The 26,785-nt window shown below is 35.5% G+C and overlaps 3 protein-coding genes across 5 annotated transcripts; 1 reads left to right on the top strand and 2 right to left on the bottom strand.

The window, feature by feature from the left end:
- Positions 1 to 3,102: 3,102 nt before the first annotated feature.
- Positions 3,103 to 10,968, bottom strand: LOC122395742. Its single transcript, XM_043393580.1, has 7 exons — positions 10,932 to 10,968; positions 6,476 to 7,113; positions 6,082 to 6,374; positions 5,824 to 5,967; positions 5,634 to 5,748; positions 5,366 to 5,543; positions 3,103 to 5,290 (listed from the first exon to the last, which is right to left on the bottom strand). Exons 2-7 carry the CDS (start codon positions 6,686 to 6,688, stop codon positions 5,157 to 5,159), a joined length of 1,077 nt encoding a protein of 358 aa, XP_043249515.1. The 5' UTR covers positions 6,689 to 7,113; positions 10,932 to 10,968; the 3' UTR covers positions 3,103 to 5,156.
- A 22-nt stretch (positions 10,969 to 10,990) lies between these two features.
- LOC122395739 (protein dopey-1 homolog) lies at positions 10,991 to 26,383 on the top strand. Of its 3 annotated transcripts, none has more exons than XM_043393575.1 (25): positions 10,991 to 11,253; positions 11,879 to 12,113; positions 12,296 to 12,573; positions 12,639 to 12,804; positions 12,868 to 13,057; positions 13,126 to 13,301; positions 13,377 to 13,652; positions 13,795 to 15,352; positions 15,422 to 15,684; positions 15,802 to 17,368; positions 17,439 to 17,749; positions 17,847 to 18,048; positions 18,136 to 18,537; positions 18,620 to 18,756; positions 18,831 to 18,987; positions 19,074 to 19,445; positions 19,523 to 19,661; positions 19,806 to 19,977; positions 20,050 to 20,261; positions 20,340 to 20,492; positions 20,598 to 20,793; positions 21,272 to 21,283; positions 21,676 to 21,843; positions 21,915 to 22,026; positions 24,127 to 26,383. In XM_043393575.1, the coding sequence occupies exons 2-25, from the start codon at positions 12,058 to 12,060 to the stop codon at positions 24,328 to 24,330; spliced, it is 7,479 nt and encodes a 2,492-aa protein (XP_043249510.1). In that variant the 5' UTR covers positions 10,991 to 11,253; positions 11,879 to 12,057; the 3' UTR covers positions 24,331 to 26,383. The 3 variants fall into 3 exon arrangements, with proteins under 3 accessions (XP_043249510.1, XP_043249512.1, XP_043249511.1); XM_043393576.1 differs by lacking the exon at positions 10,991 to 11,253 and adding an exon at positions 11,291 to 11,422; XM_043393577.1 differs by lacking the exon at positions 21,272 to 21,283 and having other exon boundaries at positions 10,992 to 11,253.
- LOC122395743 lies at positions 22,052 to 23,640 on the bottom strand. Its single transcript, XM_043393581.1, has 2 exons — positions 23,299 to 23,640; positions 22,052 to 22,705 (listed from the first exon to the last, which is right to left on the bottom strand). The coding sequence occupies exons 1-2, from the start codon at positions 23,363 to 23,365 to the stop codon at positions 22,167 to 22,169; spliced, it is 606 nt and encodes a 201-aa protein (XP_043249516.1). The 5' UTR covers positions 23,366 to 23,640; the 3' UTR covers positions 22,052 to 22,166.
- Positions 26,384 to 26,785: the final 402 nt, after the last annotated feature.

Raw genomic sequence — 26,785 nt, 5'->3', positions numbered from 1 at the left:
TTCAAACTACATAATTTTTAATTTTGATAACACTCGGAGAGTTTACTACGTACGTATGTATCTCTGCGGTAAACGTGGAGAGAAATTGAATAAAGTGTAAACAGCGAAAACGATAGAATTTTTCAGAGAACGAAATTGAACTGATTTCTTGATCTCTGATTTGCGCTGACAGTTTCTTTACATTGTTCGTTTATGGCCTTGTTATAGCTTTGTAAGGCTCTGTGTATAAATATTATATTCCTATCGTTTCTCCCCGCGTGGTTCTCCGCTAATTTTATATCCTAAATAAAAAGTTTGATCGGATGATAGTTACAGAGAACAAGAAATACGTTCCTCCGCAAACGTTGGAAGCAACTGCATTCCTGCTCGTGATTTTATTGTTAATAACGCAGATGAAATAAGAGATACAAAGATTAAACACAAGGTATTACGAGTATAGGAAAGAACAGGTTGTCGAAACACGTACCTACACATTGTAGAATTAATACGAAAAGATCTAAAAAGAGGTTCAATTTTATGCCAGTACAATTGTGATTCTTTGTGAGGAGTAATCCGTGAAACGAATTGCGCTCGTGGTTGTTGTCAGGGATGATTGATTATACATATTAGGCATAGAGGAAAACGGCCGTTTAAACGAAAATTGAACTGTAATATTGTATAATATTATATTTATTAATTTATTATCGAAACGTGGTTCGCGCGCGGTGGAACTGATAATCGATCGACCGTGACCACTGCCACGAGAAAAACGAATTTTCCGATGGAATCGCGCCGGGGAAATTTCGCGTCTCGTTGTACAGAGAGGAAAAATCGCAAACATGGGACCGAAACGTTATATTTTACATTCGTAGTATCGATCGAAACGGGATTTTAAAGAGAGAACGATCGATCGACGAACCGTGAGCGAAACGTGACGATGCGAAAACTATATTATAAGACGCGTCACGCGAAAGGATCAACGATCATAAATGTAGATGGCATGGAATTAAACGAAGCCTGTTGCAGACTCAGGATGGGAGAAATAAAGAGAATATCGAACCGTTTCCGAAACCTACATCGAGCCTGTAACAATGGGGCCATATTTTCACAAAAATAAATAGAAACAAAAAAAATGGGAAAGGAACAAAGGCGCGCGTTGTCTCCTATCGAAATTACAAATTCTAAATATCTTACATCCGCGCGAGGCGCAGAGTGCGTCAACTAAGTAAAAAAGAAAAGAAAAAAAAAAAGAAAAAAAAAAAAAAAATGAAGAGACGGGTTGGGCCTAAGAAAGATTAACCGACTCAAATTTTATTGCTCATATATATACGTATATGTTTGTAATAAGGTAACTTTCGTAATCGTATTCGTTCTAGCACCACTGACGAACCGTGGACGTTTATTAGACATTTTACACAGCGTGCACGAGAAAGGAAGAGGTAAAAATAAAAAAAAAAAAGAAACATGTAATAGTTTGTTGTACGATCGCGTTACCAATAATTTATTGTCTTCCTATGGTACGAAATTACGATTTACTTTCGGCGGGCAGATAAATCACGTGTTTTCTTTCGATTCGCTGCTGCCCTCGCCAAACGAAAAATAGCAAAATGGACATTCAAAAAAAAAAAAGGGAAAAAAAAAGAGAAAAAAAGAAAAAAAGAATTAGAGTCCGATTGGTAAGTTGCTAGCAAAGTATATGTGAGTAGTCACGATATGTCTTAAAACAGGCAAAGCAATGATCCGTTACTTGTTCGATTGGTATTCTTCGGCTACAGATCGCAGAGCTTTTCGATCGACTTTTCCGATTGCAGCCTTGGAAACTTGATTCGGTTCAATTCTCTGTGCGTAACGAACCACGAATGCCTACCACAAATAGAAACGTTTTAAACATTTTTTACGCGTCACTCTGACAAGTTGATGAATTAACGCATGGTATACATTATCAGAGCCTTATTGTTATTAACGTTTGTAAAATCCAAAAAAGCATTTTGCTTGGAACAAGAAAATTGAGAAGCAGGCTTCGTGTACACCCGACAAGTCACAAAAATACATATGTATTTCAGTTTGTACGTAAAGAAATCAACTTGTGGTGGTCATCGAATCGGTACGAATTTTACACACGTGGACGTTGTGTTTCCTTCCATTTTTTGACCTCCCTTTATTTTATCGTTTGAGAGAGCGTGAATGTGTCAAGTCATTAAAGAAACGAAAAAAGAAAGAAAAAAAAAAAAAAAAAGAAAACCGATTACACGTTATTACGGAAGTAAACGCAGTGATAGTTATTCAACGTAAGTTAAAACAATTTAACGATAAACATATATAAATATTATAAATAACCATTACACACGATAAAACAATATGGCAAGATATTTTGTGAGTGTGTCTATAAGCTCGATTATAAAACTAACATAATAAAACAGACAAAGTGTCTATCGTTCGCGAGAGACCATCGATAAACATTGTTCACATAGAAGTTGGAATTTTATAAATGGTGTTGAACTTTTAACGGTCGTCATTCACATGAAAAGGCCTTATTCAGCACTCGAATTCACAACGCATTCAGGGAGAGGAAGTGTTGCTGTATTAAACGTAGTCTTTAATCATCGCAGCAAGTAACCGGGTTCTGTGTAGCGCACAATCGATCAACATTATGATTAAATGTTTTACCATCGATTCGATTCTATATTTACCATCAATTTTTACACAGTTTCGTTTCTTCGTAATCGTTTCAGTATACGTATACGTACCTACATGTATACTCTTTTCAAGATACTTTCAGCCAAAAATGTGACTAAAAATGCGTTGATTTTATTATGCAGATTGTCTCAAGACGAGTGTTAAATTAAACAACTGCTAAAAGGTAGGAGACACAAGGGACTGCAATAGGACTTTACCATTTTTTGTTCAAAGTCCAATGTTAATAGATATTTCAAGGTCACTTTGTGCCTTTTGAATAAAATTCTATATTTTCACTTTTAAGTATCAAGGAAGATAAATTTAATTTAATACGGTACAGACAGAGTAAGAAATATCTTGGTTCTCGTAGCTTCTTCTGCCTTCGTTTTCGATCGTTTCGTCATTTCAAGGTCATTGTATATGTATAGCTTCGTTGTACGTATATTCTTTTCCAAAAATTTTCAAAATGATCAAAAGTGACCTTGAATTAGCTAAAGAAAAAGAAGAAACATTTGTATCGTTTGTTAATGTCGCCTGTTAAATGAAAAATTACGAGGCCCCAACAACAGTCCTGTTTATATTTAGGAACTACAATATTTCGTACGACACTTCCCTTGAGAAACTCTGTGCTGTAGGAGGTACAATTTCCTCTTGCAAAAAGAAAAAGAAAAGAATGATATGTAACTATTTAAATACAAGGGAACGACATGCGTCGTAAAAGTAAGGTCGCTTGAATAATTTTAATCTTACTTATTATCGAATCAGAAAATTGTATTATACATTTGTATAATACAAACATTTTACATATAAGTTTCTAAACCAAATGTTCTAACAATTTTTAGAAATACGATATTATCGAGGCGTACACGCTGGAAGCGTATTGAATACAACTTTATTCGAACCATATTCATTTATAATATTTTTCATTAAACTGTATAACATCGTGGAACAATTCAGCCTAAATACATGTACTATATTTTATTGACACAGTCCAGAATGATCGGAAATAAAACTTTATATATCTAGGAATAACGTGTCACTTGAATCACGTTTTTTTTATTATAATGGATGCGAGTCGTGCTTGGATTTCTTAGAGACATTTTAGCTTAGATTCCCAATTTTGAATCCCTCGCAATCTGCTTGTCTCGTGTAATAGATTTCAATTTCTTACGATCCATATAAAAAATAATAATAAAAACCATTTACACACAAATCCATAAATAAATAAAGGACCATTGATCGATAGTATTTTCTATTCGTTTCAAGTCTGCTAACTTAACTTCCCATTCGTCTTATAGCATTCTTTCGTCGCATTGGTTTATCAGTACAGACATAATAAATATAGAAATGGAAAAGTTTCTTGTTTCGGAAGAGTAACTTGAAGCTTATTTTAAATCACAAAGGGTTAAAAAGTTAATATTCTATTTACAATTTAAGGACTAAATAACGTAAAGGTCAGAATCGTTGCGTTTACATCCACAAGCAGAGTAATTAAAAATTTCCCCGTCTTTGACATAAAGCAAATACGCAATACTTCGGATACGATTTAACGCGCAATTAGCATCGTCGTTTCAATCTTCCTTAAGAGACACGCTTCTAAATATCCTTAATTTGCTGTCGCAAGCAAGATATTTATTTAACAGCCCATGTCATTTTACGCTATACCTCGCAGTCAGTCACATTATTCCTTGGAGCCTCGATTCATAAATAATACCGATACCAAGAGCGAAATAGTATCGACATATTATCTATTCGCTATGTAGATATACATATCGTGCCTCTAGCTTAACATTTAAACGATAAGAGAATGAACCATATGCGTGTGCAAACTGTACTACATTTATCCTGCATTACCACCGCAAGTCATTTCCCGAGCGAGAATTTTATAAAGAAATTCATGTTGTGTGAATAATCGTTAACCATTCAAAGTTAAATTAATCATTAACGTGTCAATCGTGTAAAATACTGTTTTCGTCAACTTACTCGGATACGAATGCACGTTTCGTAAACTCGATTATAATGTTACCGAGACGTTGTGCCAATCGCGAGATTCTTGAAAAAGGTTTCTGTAAAGGGCGTCAGATACATATTGTTCGTGACATGTACCATTAGATCATAAGCATGTATGTGGTGGAACTTTCTACATACACAGGTATATCTATAAAATTCTCAAATAAATTTGATTTTTGTATTAAAAAGAAGATACGATTTTATGCATGTTTCAATTAAATTCTTCCCTTTTATATTCTTTAATCGTTTGCGCTTGTTTTTTCTCATTTTTTTTTTTTTTTTGTCTTTTAATTACTAATGCAAAGTGTAAATACAGAATATACATATGTATATAATAAATCGTATAAATTTGAAATAAAAATCGTAACTTTTAGTAACGAGAAAAATTCATTCGAGTACGTTATAGGAACTATAGAAACAAATTAAATCTCTTTTACTGCTTTTCTTACCAATATTCTTGCTTTATTAATACTTATTATGCTATTGATTCATCAGTTCCTCGCTCCTTTCTTCCATTGTTTCTGTTTCGGGTGATTGTATTTCGGCAGACGATTCGCTCGTCGATTCAGAATTATTTTGCTTTGCTTGTTTAATTCTTTTAATTTTTTTTTAATCGCAACTGCACCTAAATTTGATTTCAAAGTTGTTACCAACGTTCACAGAGTCTCAAAGTGCAACCTTTGTGTCGCGGCATACTTACAGAGCATAGTTTGCCACAGTTCGGTCTTTTTTGATCCCCTGTTAACCGATTTCTTTAAAGAATCTCTATGCCGTTTTTGGATTCCTGCCAGCTCGATTGCTTCCTGCGTCGGAGGAGGAAATAAGCAAATTTCTAGCCAATGAGTAGCTTTGGCATATCCTAAAAGTCTCAGCCACACCTATACACAAAACATTACGTCGAGCGAAAATAGTTTCAAACTAAATAAAAAAGTATCGTGATTTTGAAATGATCTGTACGATCGTATTACCGAATCTATACATTCTGCGATAAACCACAGGTACAAGCCAAGCTCTGCCCGTGCGTAACTAGTCTTTTCCAATCGTAACATGAATTTAGGCACAAATAGTACATACAAATATATCCTAAAAATAAGATTTATTAGAAAAATATTTTATTCAAACGTTCTACTTAAGAATTGTACTTGAGAACGCACTAACCAGTCAAAACAGTGAACGGAGAATAATAATTTGGGCAACTTCCTTCCGTTAAAGTGAGATACGCATAATAAAATTCGACAAACGTTAACTACGATGGTGTCGGTTGCTTTGTAAAATAAGAAAGTGCTTACTATCGTACACCATCTGTAAAAAACATATAAAGTAAGAAACGATTCGAACGATAAAGCAAAATGTTAAAAGATGCGCCGTCAAATGAGAAAATATCCGTTTGTTTTATTAAGATGGATGGTCCTTTACTTTTCTTGGTAAGGATTCATGACAAACGATGCAAACAGCAAATTTGCCCAGCCTTTTCTCCAAGCTCCGTGACAGAAAATCTCTAACCCGGCTCGATGAAAATAAAAGCTTTTGTGTAAAATTACACCCAGTTCCTCGTACATTGCTTCTCGCCCTTCCGAGAAGAAATTTGTATTCTTGATCGCAGATGATTTCAGATAACAAATGCTACCAAAACAAAATCCACAATTCCACACAGCCTCGATTAGTCTACTCCTTTGCATCAACGAAACACGCATACGTCGAAGCAGAGACTGTTAATAAATGAAATTAAACAAAACACACAATCGATAAGTTCATTAATTAACATAACAGGATAACGTGTAAGCTCAGAGTACCAAATATGAGAACTTACATTAAGGCACTTTTCGTACATAAGGTACAAAATCACCCAGAACAGAATCAGATAACCAAGAAGTACGTCAGACTTTTTTATTTTCGGGTCATTTAAATGTTGCACGTTAAATGCTTCTTTATCCCACAGATTTGATACCATCGGTGTGAAATGCGAAACATCGAGAAACGAGTGCAAGCCAATGGCCCAACTATTTGTAACCTCCTCCAGCATTTTAACGCTTCTCAAATCCACGCTTTGCTTAAATAGAAATCTCTCGGATCGTATAAATTATTAACCTAGTACATTTAACTGTTTTACAAATAGTGAATTATTCGATGACAATGGTAGAAAATAATTCTATTCGAAAATAGACTGCCACTATTTTTTCTTTTCTTCCACACTACGCTTAGATCAATCACGTAAGTACATACAGTGGCACACGACGTTCCACTCTTCCCTCGATTATACATACTTATTATGTATACATATTTCCTAATTAACTATTTCCTAGTTTCCCATACTTTTTATTTATTTAGACTCTCCTCTAAGTACCTTTCCTCACATTTCTTTACGTAATTAATCCTTAAGGAATAGTCTTACAAAACCGAGAGTATTCGACTTTTTACATTTTACATTTGTTGATAAAACTGATGTCACTGAAAAACATAAATATGTACATTGTATATATGTATGTTTTAGAATAATGTTGTTAAAATTATTATATATTACTCATCGATTTAATTTATTTATAAAACATGCTATCAAGATTTCGACGCGTATTTTTATTTAACAAAGTTAGAAACGTGTAAAACATTCCTTATATGTATTTATATCGATGAAAAATAAAAATCACAGTACATATATTCCACGCTTTTTATTTAAATTATCCCCTACCTATCCCAGTAAGTAATTCCTTAATTTTTATAAATTCTAAAGTTAAAAATATTATTTGAATTTAATTAAGTCCTTCAACCATTTCTCTATACGTTATTTCATGTAATTAATAAGTTATAAACAATTTATTTCAATATTGCGCAAAAATCTGCAAACAAACAGTATCGCCATCTAATATCAGGAATTCTAACTGCTAAAATGCATATATATATACGAGCTCACGTACTTACTTATGTGAACGACCTATAGTTGTGTTAAAATCTGCAAAGAAACAGTATCGCCATCTACTATCAGGGTTTCGAAGTCAAAAAATCGTCCCAGGATCACAGAATGTTAGTGGAGGTATCCGGAGTACAGCTTCCCCCACTCCTCCTACTCTAGATACACACTACCTTGATTATTCGTTAATTACTCCTTTCCTGGGATTAAAATATGAACTTTTAGAATCGAAGAATGTAGTATAGACCCTTGGCTAGATTCAAGGATAGTTTTTGGAACCATTCCGCTAGTAATTAAGACGTTATTAACGAATATCGTAAGTCGGAACATTTACGGCTGTATCACCGTCTGCTTTAATCGATGAATTATCCATTTTTCAGCTATAATACCCATATTTTTGGCTATTAGAGAACCAAGTAGAGATCCCTGGCAACATTCAAGGACCGATTTTGCAACGCTCCATGCTCTAATTAATTAGTTATTAACGATAGATCCCTAAGGTGTCACGTGAAAAGGTTAGAAACCGTGGGTCGACCTCCGATATTCGTTAATAACTGTTTAATGGAGCATTGCATGGTTCTAAAAACTATTCTTGAATGTTGCCAAGGGTCTAGACTATATTCCTAAACTCTAAAAGTTCATAATTTGTTCCCAGGAAAGGCGTAATTAGTAAATTAACGAGCAACAATTCATTTCGAAGCCGAGAAGCCCATAGTACGCTGTTTTCGCCACTAGTTGGCGCCACTATCCAACAATCGATAATTCTCCGCTTGTCATGAATTACTGCTCGTTAATTTACTAATTACGCCTTTCCTGGGAACAAATTATGAACTTTTAGAGTTTAAGAATATAGTATAGACCCTTGGCTTGATTCAAGGATAGTTTTTAGAACCACGCTACGACTCATTAAATAGTTATTAACGAATATCGGAAGTCGGGACACTGTTTTTCACATTTTAACGGGACACCTTGGGGATCTATCGCTAATAACTAATTAACTAGAGCATGGAGCGCTACGAAATCGGTCCTTGAATGTTGCCAGGGATCTCTACTTGGTTCTCTACTAGCCAAAATATGGGTATTATAATTGAAAAATGGATAATTCATCGATTAAAGCAGACGGTGATACAGCCGTAAATGTTCCGACTTCCGATATTCGTTAATAACGTCTTAATTACTGGCGGAATGGTTCCAAAAACTATCCTTGAATCTAGCCAAGGGTCTATACTACATTCTTCGATTCTAAAAGTTCATATTTTAATCCCAGGAAAGGAGTAATTAACGAATAATCAAGGTAGTGTGTATCTAGAGTAGGAGGAGTGGGGGAAGCTGTACTCCGGATACCTCCACTAACATTCTGTGATCCTGGGACGATTTTTTGACTTCGAAACCCTGATATTAGATGGCGACACTGTTTCTTTGCACATTTTTGCGCAATATTGAAATAAATTGTTTATAACTTATTAATTACATGAAATAACGTATAGAGAAGTGGTTGAAGGACTTAATTAAATTCGAATAATATTTTTAACTTTAGAATTTATAAAAATTAAGGAATTACTTACTGGGATAGGTAGGGGATAATTTAAATAAAAAGCGTGGAATATATGTATGTACTGTGATTTTCATTTTTCATCGATATAAATATAAGGAATGTTTTACACATTTCTAACTTTGTTAAATAAAAATATGCGTCGAAATCTTGATGGCATGTTTTATAAATAAATTAAACATTATTCTAAAACATATATACGCAACATTATTTGGGTTATTTTTATGTACATATAGTTGCATGTCCGACTCCTATTCAGATGATATTGTCTCGCTTCCATCGAGCAGTCTTTTCCACAGATGTCCGTTATCTTCTTGTAATTGATAAGCATTCTGCAACACCATAAACAATTAACAATAAATATATGACTTGATAAAAATGTAGCCATTACGTCGTTAATTTTAATAATAATGTGAGTATTAAAACATGAGTTACAAATTAGTTTACTAACATTATATTCTTGAATTCTATCGTGTTCGTTAAGCTGAGCGGTTCTAATGTCTTTTATCCTACAGTTATTTAACTGATTAAATCTGCGTTATAATTTAAGGTTTTCCGTGGACTAACTAGTTTTGCGCCAATGCCCTGGTTCTCGAGGCCCATTTTAGTTATAAAATCTAAAAGCAAAAAAGTATAATTTATGTATCATAAATTATTTTTGATTAAACAGATGTAATTGTAAATTATTGTTTAATAAAAATACCATAATCTCGATACATATATTGTTAATATATTTGATTAGTAATTTCTTCTAGTCTGCAGAGATTCATGGCATAATTTTATTTTGCATCTTGTATTACTTTTTATAAACATTCAATCCTTTCTTTCTTTCTTTCTTTCTTTCTTTCTCTTATTATTGAGCGACCATGCCTTTTTTCTAATCATTCTAATGATCTTGGTGTTTAGCATTGTGTTGACGGTACTGCCCTTCTATAATGTTCTCTGTCACATTCTGGTTTTTAGCGTTTCAATTATTTTTCTCAAAATGAATTGTTCAACGACGAGAAAGACAGAACTTTCGAATCGTACTAGACTGAAATAAAAAAGTTAATTCGTTGGAAAAGCGTGGCAAAATCCATTTAGATATAGCATTAAAATATTCAGAAGGTTACATACTTAAAAGTTTCATAGAAAACTACATTTCATACGTACGATAGCATCGATCAAAAATGATAAACGAGTTTCCCCTTTTTGAATTACGTCACGCGCGATATTTTATGCCAGTGGTTCTTAACCTTTTTTTTTTTGTCCACGAACCCCTTTTGCCAGTCTAACGGTACTTACTCACCCTTTTTATACAATGTTTCTTGGAATAACGTTCTTAAATGTTAGTTGAATCAATGTTAAGGAACTCTGACTTACTTAAATGTAGTGTACCAAGAGGATTCTCTGGGACTTTTCCAATTTCAATTCTGGCCAAGTCCGCATCTTCCATAGAATTTATATTAGATAAGAAATGATCGTGAATCGGGATAAAAATCGAATCAAAAGATTTATTTCAGTTTAATATTTACCGTGATGTCAAAACATCAAAAAAAAGATAAAGCGGATAGAATATCTACAAGTTCGCGAACTTGAAAACAGCGTAAAGAACCACTGCTTTACGCGATACTTTTGTTCTCGTAACGCAGCAAATTATTAACCAAACGTTATTAAATTTATTATTTTTAAAGTTAGCCCATTCATGAGCTTCGTCATAGGTAAGGATATCTTGAAATCTACAGGTAATGATTTACGGTTTGCAACAGCAAGTGTTTGAATATAACTTTTGCAATCACTGTGTAGGTAAGTAAGTACTTACGTGCTTACATATGCAAACGGTTAACGACTAGCGGTCGAATCTGCGATCTGCGTTTCCGTTCGAGCGCGGCCAACTTCAGACATTCGTAGGCGTGTAAATAATACGTGCGAAAGGCGATGGAAAAGCTGATTTGACGGGAGAGTTTTGCGAATCTGCCTGTGGCGATCCGTTCGAAGGATTATCGAACCTGTTCTCGCGGATTCGTTACGGCCACCGTTTGCTTCTCGATGACCGTGTGCATGCACAATTAAAAAAATGTGCGTCTGGCCAATGCTTTTCACCTTCACCCTTGACAACACATATGTACATCCGAAATGTCAACATCAGGAGGTGAGCTTTTTCTTCGACCGATATGCGACCACGGATCTCGTTCTATTTTTGTTGCTATTTGTTTTGTTTGTACTCTGAACGGAACGGTACCCTAAAGATTCCCACCTTCCAACAACACGCTCACCCTTCGGAACCGAGATATTTAGACGTCGCGACGTTAACTTATCATGTAGGACGATATAGCGATCTTTTTAATACAGTGCGGATAACTGTGAACTTATAAACACGGAGAGAATAAATGCATTATACCGTGCGCGTTATAAATTTCTCCTTACAATTTATTCCGAAACTCTGCTCGGACATTATTTTTTTGCTGGTGGTCGTGAAAGAAGTTATCTCGTTTGGTGTAGTTTTTTCGTTCGTTGGTTTTTAAAAATCTAACACTCGTCGATCATATGGTACTTACAAATGGTGATATGGTTACTTTTAATAACACGATAAAACCAACTATGTACTATTAATGCGACAAAATTGTCGAACAAGTCAATGTTCGAACCACGACGATTATTTTTATCCATAAAAAACGATTTTGTGCAAAGTTTTCGTATAGAGGAAACGCGCGCGATAAAGATTGTGTACGATCGAAATTCACTGTATCTAGAGGTTAACGAATTTCTCTTTTCAGATAAAGGAATCCATTGTTATCTAAACACAATGTGCTGTGTGATAAGAAAATCCCTCTATAGAACTTGCTTTGTATGAATCATTTGTAATATTGACCATTACTGGGAAAATGTAAAGCGGATTGTGCAAGAGTGATAAATAATCTATTTTTATTGTAAATTGCAACACCAAACAGCAACAATGGGATCTATTGCCTTGGAAGAGTATGAACTTATGAAGGACTCTAAATATAGAGTGTAAGTAGATTACTACATCCGTTTATGTATGTTTTCCGTCATCATAGAAAACTACCGTCGAACGAATAATTACTTGGAGCTTATAAGCTGTGTTATCTATTTTAAAATTATTGCTCGTCGAATAAATTCTTTCAAGGAACTATTAAATTTTAATATATATGAACTTTGTCTATTTTATGCAGTTATGTGTCCGCCGTTGACAAAGCTCTGAAGAGCTTTGAATATACCAGCGAATGGGCAGATTTAATTTCTGCGCTTGGAAAATTGAACAAAGTATTGCTAAGTCATATGAAGTTTCCAGTTATTCCTAGAAGAATTAAAATATCTAAAAGATTGGCGCAATGTATGCATCCTGCTTTGCCCTCGGGTGTTCATTTAAAAGCTCTAGAAACTTACGACATTATTTTCAAATGTATGGGCACCAACAGATTAAGTCATGAACTGTTCATATATAGCGCCGGTAAGACGATAAACGTAACACGATACACGACATTTCATACTTGTTATTAACGTACATTCTCTCAGGTTTATTTCCACTGTTGGGTCATGCCGCTATGAATGTAAGACCATCTTTGCTGACAGTGTACGAAACGCACTTTGTGCCTCTTGGAGAGAGATTACGGCCTGGTCTGAGTGGATTTTTAAGCGGCGTTCTCCTTGGTCTAGAGGATGGTTCCGACCACTTTGATAGGTATTGGTGATAAAAACAACAAGCGAGAGATGGAGAGAGAGTTAATAAGAATTTTCTTTTTAGAACCAATTCCTTGCTTGAAAAGGTATGCGAAGGAGTAGGTCCGGAACATTTTTATGCTTGTTTGTGGGATTGTTTAGCTTCAAATTCTGGAATTCGACTACCTGCTATATCATTTGTGTTGGTACATTTCAATAAAAAGCTGCCAATGGAAGAACAAAAGTACATCATGGGCACAAACACCAATATTATGGTAAGTAACGCAAAATTTCGATCGTACTCGGTACTTTGACACGTATTATCGTTGAAATTATTAACTAGGTTACTGCTCTGTGTGCCGGAGTACAAGACAATTCTGTGTTGGTACAAAGAAGTGCTCTGGATTTGCTGTTGATTGGTTTTCCCGTGCATAATAGTCAATTAACGCATGAACGTATGGTATCGCTAGTCACAGCTGCTCTTGTTACTATATTAAGAAGAGACATGAGTTTAAATAGGTAAAATAAAGAGAATAGAAACATACGGAAAGATCGCATTCGATATTTTATGCATTAAATTTACATATATCATAGGCGATTGTTTGCTTGGCTTTTGGGCACTGAAGTAAGCACATCTATTTTAAAGAGAAAGACTGTTACTACGGTCTCTACGGAAACTGCAGAAAATACACCCACCTATTTTGACATGTACTCGAAAGAAATGTTAGTCGAGGCCATAAAATCATTATTAAAATCTGTCTGCGAGGAGAGTCCACAGGATTTGAAACCATACAGAATATTAGTCTCGTTATTAGAGAAAGCAGATATCGGCCCAGTAATTCTGGATGATATTTTGTTTGAAGTTTTTAGGTAAGACGCGCGACCATTCAAACTACTATAGTATAGTTGTCCCTTGAAATACGCGGGAAAATTTTTTGTAATTTTTACACTCCCTTCCACTGTCCGCGTACTTGGAGGTATAGTTGTATGTAAATTAATTTTCTTCCAACAGGACATTTTATAATGCTTGCGGACAGTCGAATAGAGTACCAAAAACGAACGAAGTAGTGAAATCAGCAAACTTGTTGTTTTCAACATTGGAACCGTCTTACGTTTGGATACATTGTGGATATTTGTTTGAACAAGCTTGCCGAGCTAGGACAAACTCTAAATGCGAGCCAGAAGACGTTGCAGTAAAGCCTGTGGGTACTGGAATGCCAAATTTTATGGAAATATGTATATTAACGGAATTCCTACTCGAAACAGTGTCGTTGGATGCATTTATAGATACCCCCTCAGAGCACTTGCCTGGTCTTTTTTATGAAATCATCAGTAAGCTCATGTATCACATTGATCTTTTGTCTCCTATGGAGATTTCAAGGAGTCTTAGATTGTGCGCAAAAATTTTATCGAAAGTTCAACCGACGGTGGTATCAACTCATACGGAGAAAAACGAGTTAGAAACGAAATTAGACGTAACCCCGAACGTTAATACCGCTACATCGCTCTGTGACAATTCCTTAACCGCAATACCTTTAGAAAAGAGTCAGTCGGATAGTAAACTAAATAAACCGGACACATCTAGTGGTTCGTTTTCCGAGAAAAGTCCTAGTCCAAGGAGAAGAGCAAACTCGGGAGGTGCCGCTAAAAGATCGGAGAAAAAATCGAAAAAGAAATCTAGCAAGAGTACCTCAAAATTGACCGAATCTGTTCAAGATAACAGCGTTAATACTTCGGTAGTAGTGAGCCAAGAATCTAAAAGCTTACCGCGAAATAAAAGTATGGACGACATAAAGACCGGATACATAGAGGCGAATAATATTACTTCTCCAACCAAGGATCAGTTGACTACGTTAAAGCAGTCGAGTAAAAATAGCACTATGGGTTCCACAGGGTCCTTAGGCAGGGGTCCGTCCCCGGCGTTTCAAGCACAACACACAATGTTAGAAAAATGTTTAAGACAGTACGAGACTTTTTACGTTAAACTAATTAGTAATAGAGTGCTGAGTAAAGAAAGAACGTTACAGGATATGTATGATAATTTACTGATACTACTACCAAGGGAGAGCGTTGACGAAAGAATGCGTTATTTAGAGCTTCTATTAAACTCTAGATTATCTATGGAAGATTCCGGGTTCTTCGGTCAAGACGTGTCTGTGATAGAAGACTCGAAGCGTTTAGATATTCTTCATCTGTACGTTGATTCTGTCTCGCAAACAGAATGGGAGGAACCCGTACGAATCGCATCAAGTTTATTCGTCGAACTATCCACTTTCCCCAAGTATTTTCATTTTGGTGATGGATTGCTAGTAGAAGAAGAACCGAAAGGAAACATTGTTTTGCCGGATTGGTTGAAAGTATTGGTGGTCTGTAGTTGCTGGTTGGGAAAGCAACCAGCTCTGCAATTGACCAGTATTGCCACGTTGCTGGATTTAATAGCATTACTGAAAGCTCACAACGATATCGAAACTCAGCCAAAGAGCGGGGAAGGAGTTACGGCTGTAATCATGGTACCTCTACTGAAGCAATGGCATATTACTTACTTGATGCAATATACCAACGTGTTTCAGGTATTCAATTGATCTTTAAATCATTCTCCTTTAACCGTAAGACAAGGGCTTAAAATCTACTTCTCGAAGGTACTGGCACATTCCCTGTGGCACCACCTCGGTGAATTGCCCGTTCACAAATATAGAATGCGATGCGTTGAACTGTTACACGAATTGCATCACGCGTTGTACAATTCTTGCGACGCGGTCGAGGATGTGGTAGGGGCAGCGCTGACGGCAGAAAACATAGAAAAGAGGATAGAAGCGTTCAACAGATTCGCCACTTTGTGGCACCTTGGTCGAGAAATTGAGACAAATCCCAGACTACGTGGCTGTATGAGATCGTTCGATCAGTAAGTTCTCACACAGTTTCATTGGCACAATACCGGTCTTCTTATACAAATTCCCTCCGCAGTATCTCTCTGTATATTCTTATCGACCGTTTAATACTAATACGGATTATTTTACAGGTCATTGTTAAAGATACTAGATAATCTACAACTCGCAGATAATTCTCCTTTGAAGCTTCACGCCCAATCGTGGCTTCTGCATTCTTTAATGCGGGGAGACATTTCGCGGATAGTGGATCCGTTACTGATAATACTTTTAGATCCATCTACTTGTCGTATGAGCGTGCTTCATGTCAGTATACAACACAGTAATACTGTTCTGACGAAGAACGACCCTATCGAGGAGAAATCTGAGATACAAGATGATACGGAAGGCGCGGCAAAAATTTATGCGATCAGCTCGGTCGATGGGAATGTGATATATCACGTCAGCGATAGCGTGGATGAAGATAAAAAATGGAGGAAGGGTAAAAAAAAGAAAAAAGCCATAAACCCCGTAAAAGTGAAGAGAATATTTGCCGTGACTACGCTAGCTGCCGGTGAGAATTGCAATCAGTACGTGACCGAAAGGAATCAGTTCATGAAGGAACTTGAAGTTCCGGCCAGCATATCCGGTAACCGGAAGATATCCGTGTTCGTTAATCCCTTATCGTTAAATTCCAACGAAAATTCCAACGATTCGTTGACGGAAGACGAGTTGTTGTTGCCCAGCACGAAGAAGGCAAACCTAACGACAGAGTTATTGAAAAACGCGACCAGATTCAAGAAGATAGATTTCGACAAAGGTTCGACCGCTAGCTTGGACGAGAGCCTCTTCGAATCTACCAACTCCAGCTTGAAAGCCAAGGACAAGAACGGATTTAAAAAGTTGAACGGTGAAGTTAATTCATCGTTGGACTCTATCACCAACAGCTTTGATTCTAGCAGTCCCGAGATCACTAATAAACAAGCGAAACCGAAGAAAGACTCTGTTATAATGCCAGGCAGTTCTAGAGAAATAGCAGGCACTATCATAAAGGGTAAATATCATAGTACAAACGAGTTCACGACAAATTACGATGTTCATGAGGTTGGAAGCTTCGAGGCAAACGTCGAAGTACCTAGCTGGACGATGAACGACGAAGAAGGTGACTTGGACACCAGCACAACCGCGGAAGAATACTTCAGTAATTCGAGCAGCAGCACCATGGTTGAGGAAATTCTAAACGAAGTGCTCGATCAAGTGATGCAATTGTGCGATGTCCCTGAAACGTCTAAAAACACCGACGAGTCCGCGTATCAGAACTCAAAAACGAATCGTAACTATGGAGTTGGCGTACATAATCTTCATTCGCATATGCTACTTTATTGCGGAGTTTACGACTCAACCAGAACATTGTACGCGTTGCGGACTCTTCGCAACGAGCTCTTGACCAACACCAGAATGTACTTGTTTTGTGCTGCAACAACCGGTGTAACCAATGCGACCAAAAACACAACATTGTTAAATTTGTTAGCCAGACACCGAAAGAGTGTATTTGGAAGAAACTTTCATGGGGATATAGTGAACACGGAATTCATAGCTGCTTATAGAAGCAGCATGTATTTAGAAGTTTTAATTAGCGTGTGCCTTTATTTTGCGAGAAGTTACTATCCCAATTTGGGACAGATGAGACTCACGCACGAAGAAATTTCAGGGAACCGACAGGTGATTGTAGTTTAAACGCATGCTTTATTCATTTACAAACTGTTGTCGAAATCGTTTCTTTTTTAAATAGGTGCAACTAGCGAGTGCAGAATTATTAACGTTAATATTCTCCGAGTTAATTCCTATCGTTCGCGACTCTGGAAAGGGTTTCAGTTGTTACATAGTTGATCTACTTACAAAATGTAAAGTACAAAAAGTTGCGCTCCACTGTCTTGTGTCTAGCGTGATGAACATGAAAAATGCGCATAAGGAAAACGAGGAAGTGGTTACGTTTACCGAGGAAATAATTTCGTTTAACGATCCAATCACAGACACCGATCTAAATAAATGCAAATATAGGGCGAGCGACCACACGGAGGCTTTCCAAATACAATTACTGAGGTGACGAATAATTTACAAATAACAAATATGTTTAATAGTCGTGTGTTACGTTCAGAAAATTTTATTATTATTATTATTATTATTATTATTATTCAAGATTACTGTTGGCTTTGATCATGTTGGAACATCAATGCGGTAATCAGAAAGGTGAAGAAATATGCCCACCAACCGTGATAACCTCGAATACTCCGACAAAATCTATTCCCAATATCATGGGAAGTAGCTTAAAATATATACCCGGTGCGCCGATTCCACAACAACCGATGTTCCTTGCTAGTATACTTAGCGCTTTACAATTGGTACGCATTAAATTTTAATTTTATTGCTCCTTGAATTATTTTTACTATCAAGAGCTACAATTGAGGGAGATTATTTCTCTTCTAAAGGACCATATGAGACACTTGCATCAATTTTGGACGACTCTTGTTACGTCGAGTCTTCCATTCATGGGATCTTCTTTAACGGGAATAGTAACATCGGTTATTCACCAATTGTGTTGCAACATCGAGCATTTAGCTTCGTATTACATCGCCGAAGAAACAGCTGCTACAAAGTTGCAAGACACAAGCACCACTGTCGAGTGTTGCCTTCCAGCGGACTACACAGTCACGCACCTAGAGGCTTTAACGTTTTTACTTCATTACTGCTTATTGGACACGTCACAGCAAATCGGCTTTTCATTTAATCAGCCATTAAGCGGTACAATTCAGACTGGAATACCTGGGGCAAATCCAGGTCAGATATTCAATAATCTGATTCACGTGTTCATGCCGAGTCCGCTTTCCCCAGTAAGCCATAAATATACACGTTCTCGGAATGTTTTTAACCAAGCACGGTATTATTAATTAATTATCTATGTATATCTTGTAGGATCTTACTGCGTCCAAGGATAAGAACGGCACAAACGAACTGCAGCAACATGCTAGAAGAACCGCTTTAAGTCACCTGCCACGCATAATCGCATCCCTCTCCACTCTTTGGCAAGCAGTGTTAGCAACGAAAGACAAGTTTGTTTCATTTTATATTTGTTGTTCGTTACTTTGAACGTTACGTTAACGAATTTCCTTTGATAAAACTTTAGTGAACAGGCCAGCTGTGTAGTGGGTAGTCCGAGAATAGTAAAGCATCAACTTTTAGAACTCTTATCGCCTATATCTTTCCATCATGGAGTGAACTTTTTGGCCGCCATTGCTGTTGCTTGGCACGAAAGACGACAACCCTCTGGCAATTCGAAAAAGGTAGCTACATTATCGTGTTTGAAACGTTGTAACATATTTTAAACGCATACAAAAATAATGTTGTATTTTATACCTCCGTATTATAGGTACTGCCAGAAGCTTGTCCAAATCAGCAAGTTATGGTTCACTTGGTAAGCGCGATCCGCGTGATGCCTATCGATACCTTGGTTCAAACTGTGCATCAAGTTGTTAAGACTCCACCTCCTATTCATGGCGTGAAGCAGGACTTTTCGTTGGAAGTTTCCGTGTTAGAATTACTTTATGTATATATGCAGAGTAACACTTCTCAGTCCCTTATCGAATCTTGGGCATCTTTGCTGGGTTTGCTTAAAGACGGCCTATCCTTAACGGCTCCTGCTCAATTTCTTTTGTTGGCAATTTTAAACGAGTACGTGCAGAAATGTCCTCCTATGCAGGAGAAGAAAGATATACGGGATTTACAAGACGTGTCGGCAAAGGTACTACTTTATTCCCTCTTTATTATGCAAGTAATGAATGTTTGCTCGCTACGTAATTGAATTTTTCAATATTCTAGTTGGTTGAATTATGCTCGCAAATAGCAGGAGCATGTTTAGAACAAACCACGTGGTTAAGAAGAAACTTGGCAGTAAGGGAAGACGCCTTCGAGGTCACTGAAGGATCTTCGGAAGGTAAAGAAGGGAAAAGCGGTACTGGTGCGTAATATGCTTTCTTTTTAGACCTATTTTCTTTATAATTTTGCTCGATAACCGGAACCTTTGTTTATTACTAACGCGATATTGCCTTAGCATACTAAACTTAATTTGATGTACGAATCAAGCGGAATATTATTGTTGCAGTAACACCTGGCACACCGCCTAACGCAGCGTTTAGCGTTCAAGCTCAAGCAGTTTTGGCAGAAATATTAGCACCCTTGTTAGATGTTAGTTACGGTTCTCAAGAAAAGGAACGCGTAGTAACATTATTAACCAATCTTATGTATAATGTTACGCCGTATCTTAAAAATCACTCGTAAGATTTATCTGTATTTAACGTAACGCGTCTCTTCATACCGATGCATTCTATTAATTACATTAATTCCAGGACAAAAAACATTGCCTCGTTCACGGCCTGTTCTCAGCTACTGAGTTCCTTATCCGGCTACCAGTACACGAGAAAAGCATGGCGTAAAGATGTACTGGATCTTCTACTAGATTCTGCCTTCTTTCAAATGACGCCGGCATGTTTACCTTATTGGCGGACTATTATAGATAATTTAATGACACATGACAATACAACCTTCCGGGATTTAATGAGTAATTATTTTGCACAATCACTTGAACGCGGTTTCGTCCGACGAACATGTTTCATTAATGACATCTGTTTTGTCGCAGATCGTGTTTCCATGGCTCAAAGTAGCGGTATCAGTATATTCTCTTCGAAGGAGCAGGAGTACGAACAAAAGGCTCAACTTTTGAAAAGGCTGGCGTACGTAATACTTTGCAGCGAAATGGATCAGTATCACAAGTACATGCCTGAAATTCAAGGTAAGACGTTAACAAGAATAAAAATACCGAAGATAAAATTTGGTAAATATTCTGTTAAGGATCACGCAACGTACAATCGAATTTTCTTATTCCTTTTAAACCTAGAACGACTAGCGGACAGTCTGCGTTTACCGCAAGTGATACCCTCAATTCAGGCACAAGTCTTTCTTTGTTTTCGAGTACTGCTTCTAAGAATGTCACCGCAACACGCTACTTCCTTGTGGCCGGTAATAGTCAGCGAGCTTGTTCAAGTCTTCCTATATATTGAACAAGAATTGAACGCGGACAGCGATGAATTTAGGTACAGTAACAACCGTTATTATTCTTACTAATTGAAATCACTCTGCTTTTGGGATTTTGGTGCTTTTAATGCATGATATTTCGACGACATCGATTCAAAAGTTATTAAACGAAAATCTTAATATAGTTAAGTTAAATATTGTACAACAGATTGCAACACATTTATTCAAATTGCTATACTGATTTTATGAGGATTAAGTCAATTTTGATACGTCAAAGTTAAAACTTAATTGAAATTCAATATTATTTTTTTAAATTGTTTAGATGACATTTATCGTTTATTTTCCACGTTTCCTTTGACAGTTCGTATAACCTTTTCTTAGCGTATAATGTGCTATGCTGTAATAAAATTGTTTGTATTTATTCCTTACTAACATTAATAATACCTAATGTCATATTGTTTTTGGCTCTGTTTCGGTATCCGCAATTTGGTGGAATTTATGATGCCTCCATAAATTGATTGGTGTTGGGACCATCAGTCGTCACGGCAGGTAATTGAATGCTTCTTGCGCATTAACGATCATCACGTGAAATTTCAATATCGGAACAATATATCGAAGAATTAAAACAGTTATTTTTGTATCATAAAATATGTCGCTAACAAACATGTACGTTATAAAAATTCTTAGATACCTTGTTCTCGATAGGGGCACGTAATATAGTAAATTTTCGTAATAAAAAATTGAAAAATAATATCACGTCCTCGAGGAACATTTGGTAGTGTTGAAAAATAGTAGTTACAGTAATTTAAGGGGTTTATGTTTGTTTTGTCTTTTCGCTTTTAATTGCAATTATGCTAAAATTATGTATTTAGGAAACGAATTGTCGAATTTTGTCAATGGAAGTATCTCTTTTTTTAATTATGTTCTCTACTTTTCTACAGTTCGCACATAAAACTGCTCTCAGCTTTGGATTCTTCATGGGCTGTAAACGCCAGTAACGGACTTCAGGCACATGGCCATCCGCATTGGTTGCAATTGCAACTTGCTGCTGCTAAATTGCTGGATCTAGCATTACTTTTGCCTGCACATAGGCTTCCCCAATTTCAAATGTAAGTGAAACAACAGTTTTGTATCGTGCACATGACAAACAAATTTATTAAACAATTTAACGTTTATATAGGTATAGGTGGGCATTTGTAGGTGATTCGGCAGCAGGATCTTCGGAAAACAATAATCTATCTTCTGATTTTGTACCGCATATTACGAGAATAGCAAAATTAATGGACAGCAAGGTATTTTTAAAAGAAACTTTTGCTTTATTCAAAATTAATGTAAATTTAATACTTTGTTGTTTCGTACAAAGTGTTTGACAATAGTGAAAGCGCAGCCAAAGCAGTGCACCTTTTAATATGATTAACGTAACTTAAATCATTTATACGTCGATGTAATCCTCTACTCTTGGACATTCTTCCGGCAACATACATCGTTTCGCTTTCTCGTCAAACACATATTCTTCTTTACATTCGCATCCACTTCTGCACGGTGTATAACAATCTACCACATCCGGTTCGGTACATGTGAACCGACAAACACAGTGGGTCCAAATAGATTTATCGTCACATTCTTGAGGCTTTTTTGCAAACACATGATCAAGTTCTTCGTAATCGTATCCGGGAATTCTGTGTTTCGTATATCGATACACTCTTTCCGGTTTATACCAATCTAATTGCGTGTCAGGTGTACTTCCCTTCTTTGGAGAATCATCGACGAGTTTGAAGGGAAAATCAAGATCGCGTATATCGGGACAAACATCGCATCTGCGTCCTCGTGCGACCGCGTCTTCGAACTCATTCAAAATATAATAATCGTCTTGAACGATATTCAGGTGATCATTCTCGAAATTCCCAGCGTAACCGATTGGCATTTCTTCGTAAAATTCCAAGTCTTTATAATCAGAATCATCCGTGTATTCTAAAAAAATGCGATTCGTCAAATTACCTTATTTATTAATATAACAAATGTATTGCAATAACATGTTTGTTCTGCAAACGAGTAATGTAAATGAAAATAGATGGCTTAATGTGTTCAGCGATTCGTACCGTTGAATTTCTGCTAATTACTACCAATCAGCTTAAATTAAGTCCATTAAAAGTGGTGAAGTTTTAACTATTCGCAGCCTTTTTATTTTTCTATATACATATATATATATATATATATATATATATATATTCATTCGTATTGCAGAAAAAGAAAAACTAATTAAAAAAATATCAACGTATACAAAAAGAAATGTTTAAACTTAACAAATTTAGGATGAAACGTCGAATGATAAAATATTAAATACAAAGAAATGAAAATAAAAAGAAATAGTATGGTTGGAAATTGTTTAAATATTTTAAAAATTACTAGCGCAGTGAAAATGTAATATATATAAGTGGACCTTTTTTGGTAAAAAAAAAAAAAGTTAAAATATTTTGCTGTGTGTTGTTTCTTTTTAATCGACACTAAGCACGCATTTATTTGGACATTGAAAAAACTCTCTTTTGATTACATGCAACACTTACGAGCATTTATCGTTACTATAAGAAGAAAGATTAAGTAAGCAACTGTTCTTAGTCCAGTCACTGCCATGGCCACATTCAGACTGACTGACTGTGAACTGTATATGATCTTTCACTATTATTGCATACAATTAACACTGTAGCTTCACTTGCACATCTGTCCCAATCAGAAACAATTAAGTATCTTTCAAGTTGCATTAAAGTTAGGATTATATTACAAACATTCATTTTCGTTTCATAGTATTTGATGTTTTTGCAATTTTATAGGAATTAAAAAGAGAAGCGTTTAGTTTACCGTTAGTTTCTATTTTGTATTATTCCTTTCGATAGACAGAATGTGTGCGCTGCTTTGAACTGCTTTCACTGATGAAATACTTATTTTGGCAGCATGTGAAACATATACATATATGTATATGTATATGTATATATATATATATATATATGTATGTATGATTTATTTTTGAGACCAAGCCAATAACCCTGTACTCCAACAAATCAGTGCTTGAATTATACTCAACGTTACAATGTAAAATTTCGATTCATAAATAATATTTCTACACGCGTCGCTAATCGAAATGTTATCTTTAAAATTATTATTATTTATTATAGATTATTGTATAGCATTATAGATGGTAAACTTTATAAACAGTAATTCTACTGTCTGTATTTTTTTAACAAATTTTTCTATCCTAAAATTGTATTGGTTGGTTTTAATTTATAAATAGCATGACCGAGTATTAAGCATTTAACGCATTACGACGGTAATGCCAAAAGTGCTTGTTGCATGGTTTGAAGATCAGTGGAGATTCTAATCGTGGAATTCTATTGCAGTACAAACAAGATCAGAGTTTTGTGAAAGCAGCGCCCGGTGAACTTCTTTTAACATCAAACAACATTCGTTCGTTGCAAGATCTGCATTATTTTTTTACGGCGCTTAGCCGCAGATCAAGCGACACACAAGCGCCGTTGAATATCACACAGTTGGATACAGTGATCGAACAAGATTTCCTTGAGAAGATGCCAGCTGCAAGGTAGTAGGAATACATACCCGCAACATAGACGAGACGAACGACTCTTAAACAATAAAGGTGGAAAAAGCATCCAGACACCTTTTATTCTTTGATATCTTTTTAAAATACACGAATGCGAGCTGTTAAACCACACGTACGATCAACTGAAAAGACATAATCCCGTTGAAAAGAATACTAGATTCTTGTTCAATCCTATGTGGTTTTATCATAAACTTGTACATCGCAAATCGAGTAATGTAAAGGATATGTAACATATACCTAGTAATATTCGAATGAAATATTTCATTTTTATTAGCTAAGCTTTAAACTTGTCTCCTCATTCGGTTGTGAATAGTTATCAACATATACAATATGTCAGGCTAGCCTGATTTAATTATACATATATCTGTAGAAAATATGTACAGTGTAACATATTTTATCGAAACTGTTATTTTTTCAACTATTTTGAAAGTTATCTGTTCCATGTTTATCGTATGCATCCCTCTTTTCTGGTATCGTGGAATTTTAGAGGAACAGTGATGGAGTGATAATAGAAGAAAGCGAAATTTTATTTTTATTTTTATTTTTCAATTTACACGTAAATTCGTAAAGAGTGTAATACAAGTGTGTCCAACGAGAAACTATTAAATCTATTATACATATACATATACGAAGGATCGATCGTACAATAATGCGTCTATATTGATAAATCTTAACATTTTTTGTTACGTTTTTGTAATTGAAATGTTAACTAGACGTCAGTACGTAAATGGAGTGATTTTTAAAGTGCAAAGATTGAAAGATATCGACTACCGTACTTGGAAACGTTAATTAGATCCAGAAATTTAACGTTCTATATGAACAAATAGAGGAAGAGAATATGCGTTTCTACGCATATCGCATGTGCGAATATTATATTACTTATTTCTTGGAATATTTTCTTGTGTCTTTTTTTCTCAAATCTTCAAAACAAATCTTGTTTTTTTTAGAACTCATTGTATTTCCACGTTCTGTTAAATGTTCAATTTACCAGTATTATTTACTGTACACGCTCGATATACGTATGTATAATTAATGGAAATCTAGATTTATTGGTATCCAACGAGAACATTTATCAATACTATAATTTTTGCACATGTGATTTGTTAACTCATATGTAACTAAGAGAAAATCAACAAAAAGGAACTTGTTGTGAAATTATTTTTCTATATGTGATCGCTATAGATTCCGGAAGCATGCAAATTCATAAACGATTTATAAAGCATGAACTGATTTATGAAGTACTTATCGCTAGAATTGCCATTTTGATTTTATCATGTATATGCTGTGTAACTGCTAATATATTATCACCGCCTTCTATCGCTGTTTTACATTTGCTAGATGTAAAACAAATCAACTGGATGCGTATACACAAGCATTATTGTACACCCTATGCAATTAAAGAATTAAATAAAAAAACAAAGATACATCTATGCGAACAAGTATTATCGGATTTTATAGTTAATACTTGTTAAGCAAGTACTGGCAGCATTTGTTACTTTTTTTTAAAAAGCTCTTGTATACTGATTGGTTATATAGTGTACACTGTACACCGTGTGAATACCTACTAATTAGGATGATATGCATTTGTTATATACATATACGAGGTGTAACTAAAAAAATCAACTTTTTAACATAATATTTCATTAAAAATATTGCGTTAAATAAACATATTTACGTATTAATTTTCATGTTGTTCGCAATTCTTAATACTATTTTAACATTGATAAGCGATCCATTGAGCGCGGAGTAAAACACGTTTCGTGAGGCTTTTAATGCATTTCTTATAAAAGCATGTTCCATTTTTTGAGTGACATGGAGTTGCGCGGTCAAACTACCTTTGACAGAATATTTAAAATCGCTCAATAAAATGGTGCATCAAGCTTTTACTACATCCTGTATATAATTTTAAGATAAAGCATTAGCAAACACATTCTGTTAACTTATTATCTAATGTAACATTTTCGTATGGAACAAGAGAAATAATTCGTTATATTAAGACCTTAGCTTTTTGTTGATAATTAATAATAATTTCCATACGTGAATCCAACACTTGTAAAACTTGAGATTGTAAAAGTTTTGGCAAGAGCAAATAAGTGATATGCAATGTTGAAATAATGTAAATTTATACAATAAATTAACGTTCAACGGTATTACACAATTCGCAAACACTTTTCCAATCATTGCATAATTTTTTTTATTGATTGTTTTCAGGAGGGATCGACGAATGGTACCTTATAATAAACCAACTACGAATTCAAGTATGATAAAGAAGATCGAGCAACGACTGGTGAATTCAAATCGACCGCGTTTCTCGTTAATTGATTGCGTTTCGTGGTCGACGATCAATGATCCTGGCTACGCCATTAATATTGAATATCTTCGTAAAATCAACAGTTTACAAATTTTATTCTTTTTTTAAATTACATTTCGTCACGGTG

This window comes from Colletes gigas, unplaced genomic scaffold, assembly GCF_013123115.1.
Source record: "Colletes gigas isolate AHSC1104 unplaced genomic scaffold, ASM1312311v1 Colletes_gigas_Sc00006, whole genome shotgun sequence".
Taxonomy (NCBI): domain Eukaryota; kingdom Metazoa; phylum Arthropoda; class Insecta; order Hymenoptera; family Colletidae; genus Colletes; species Colletes gigas.
The sequence above is the reverse complement of the archived record's forward strand: the minus strand, read 5'-3'. Positions and strand labels throughout refer to the sequence as shown.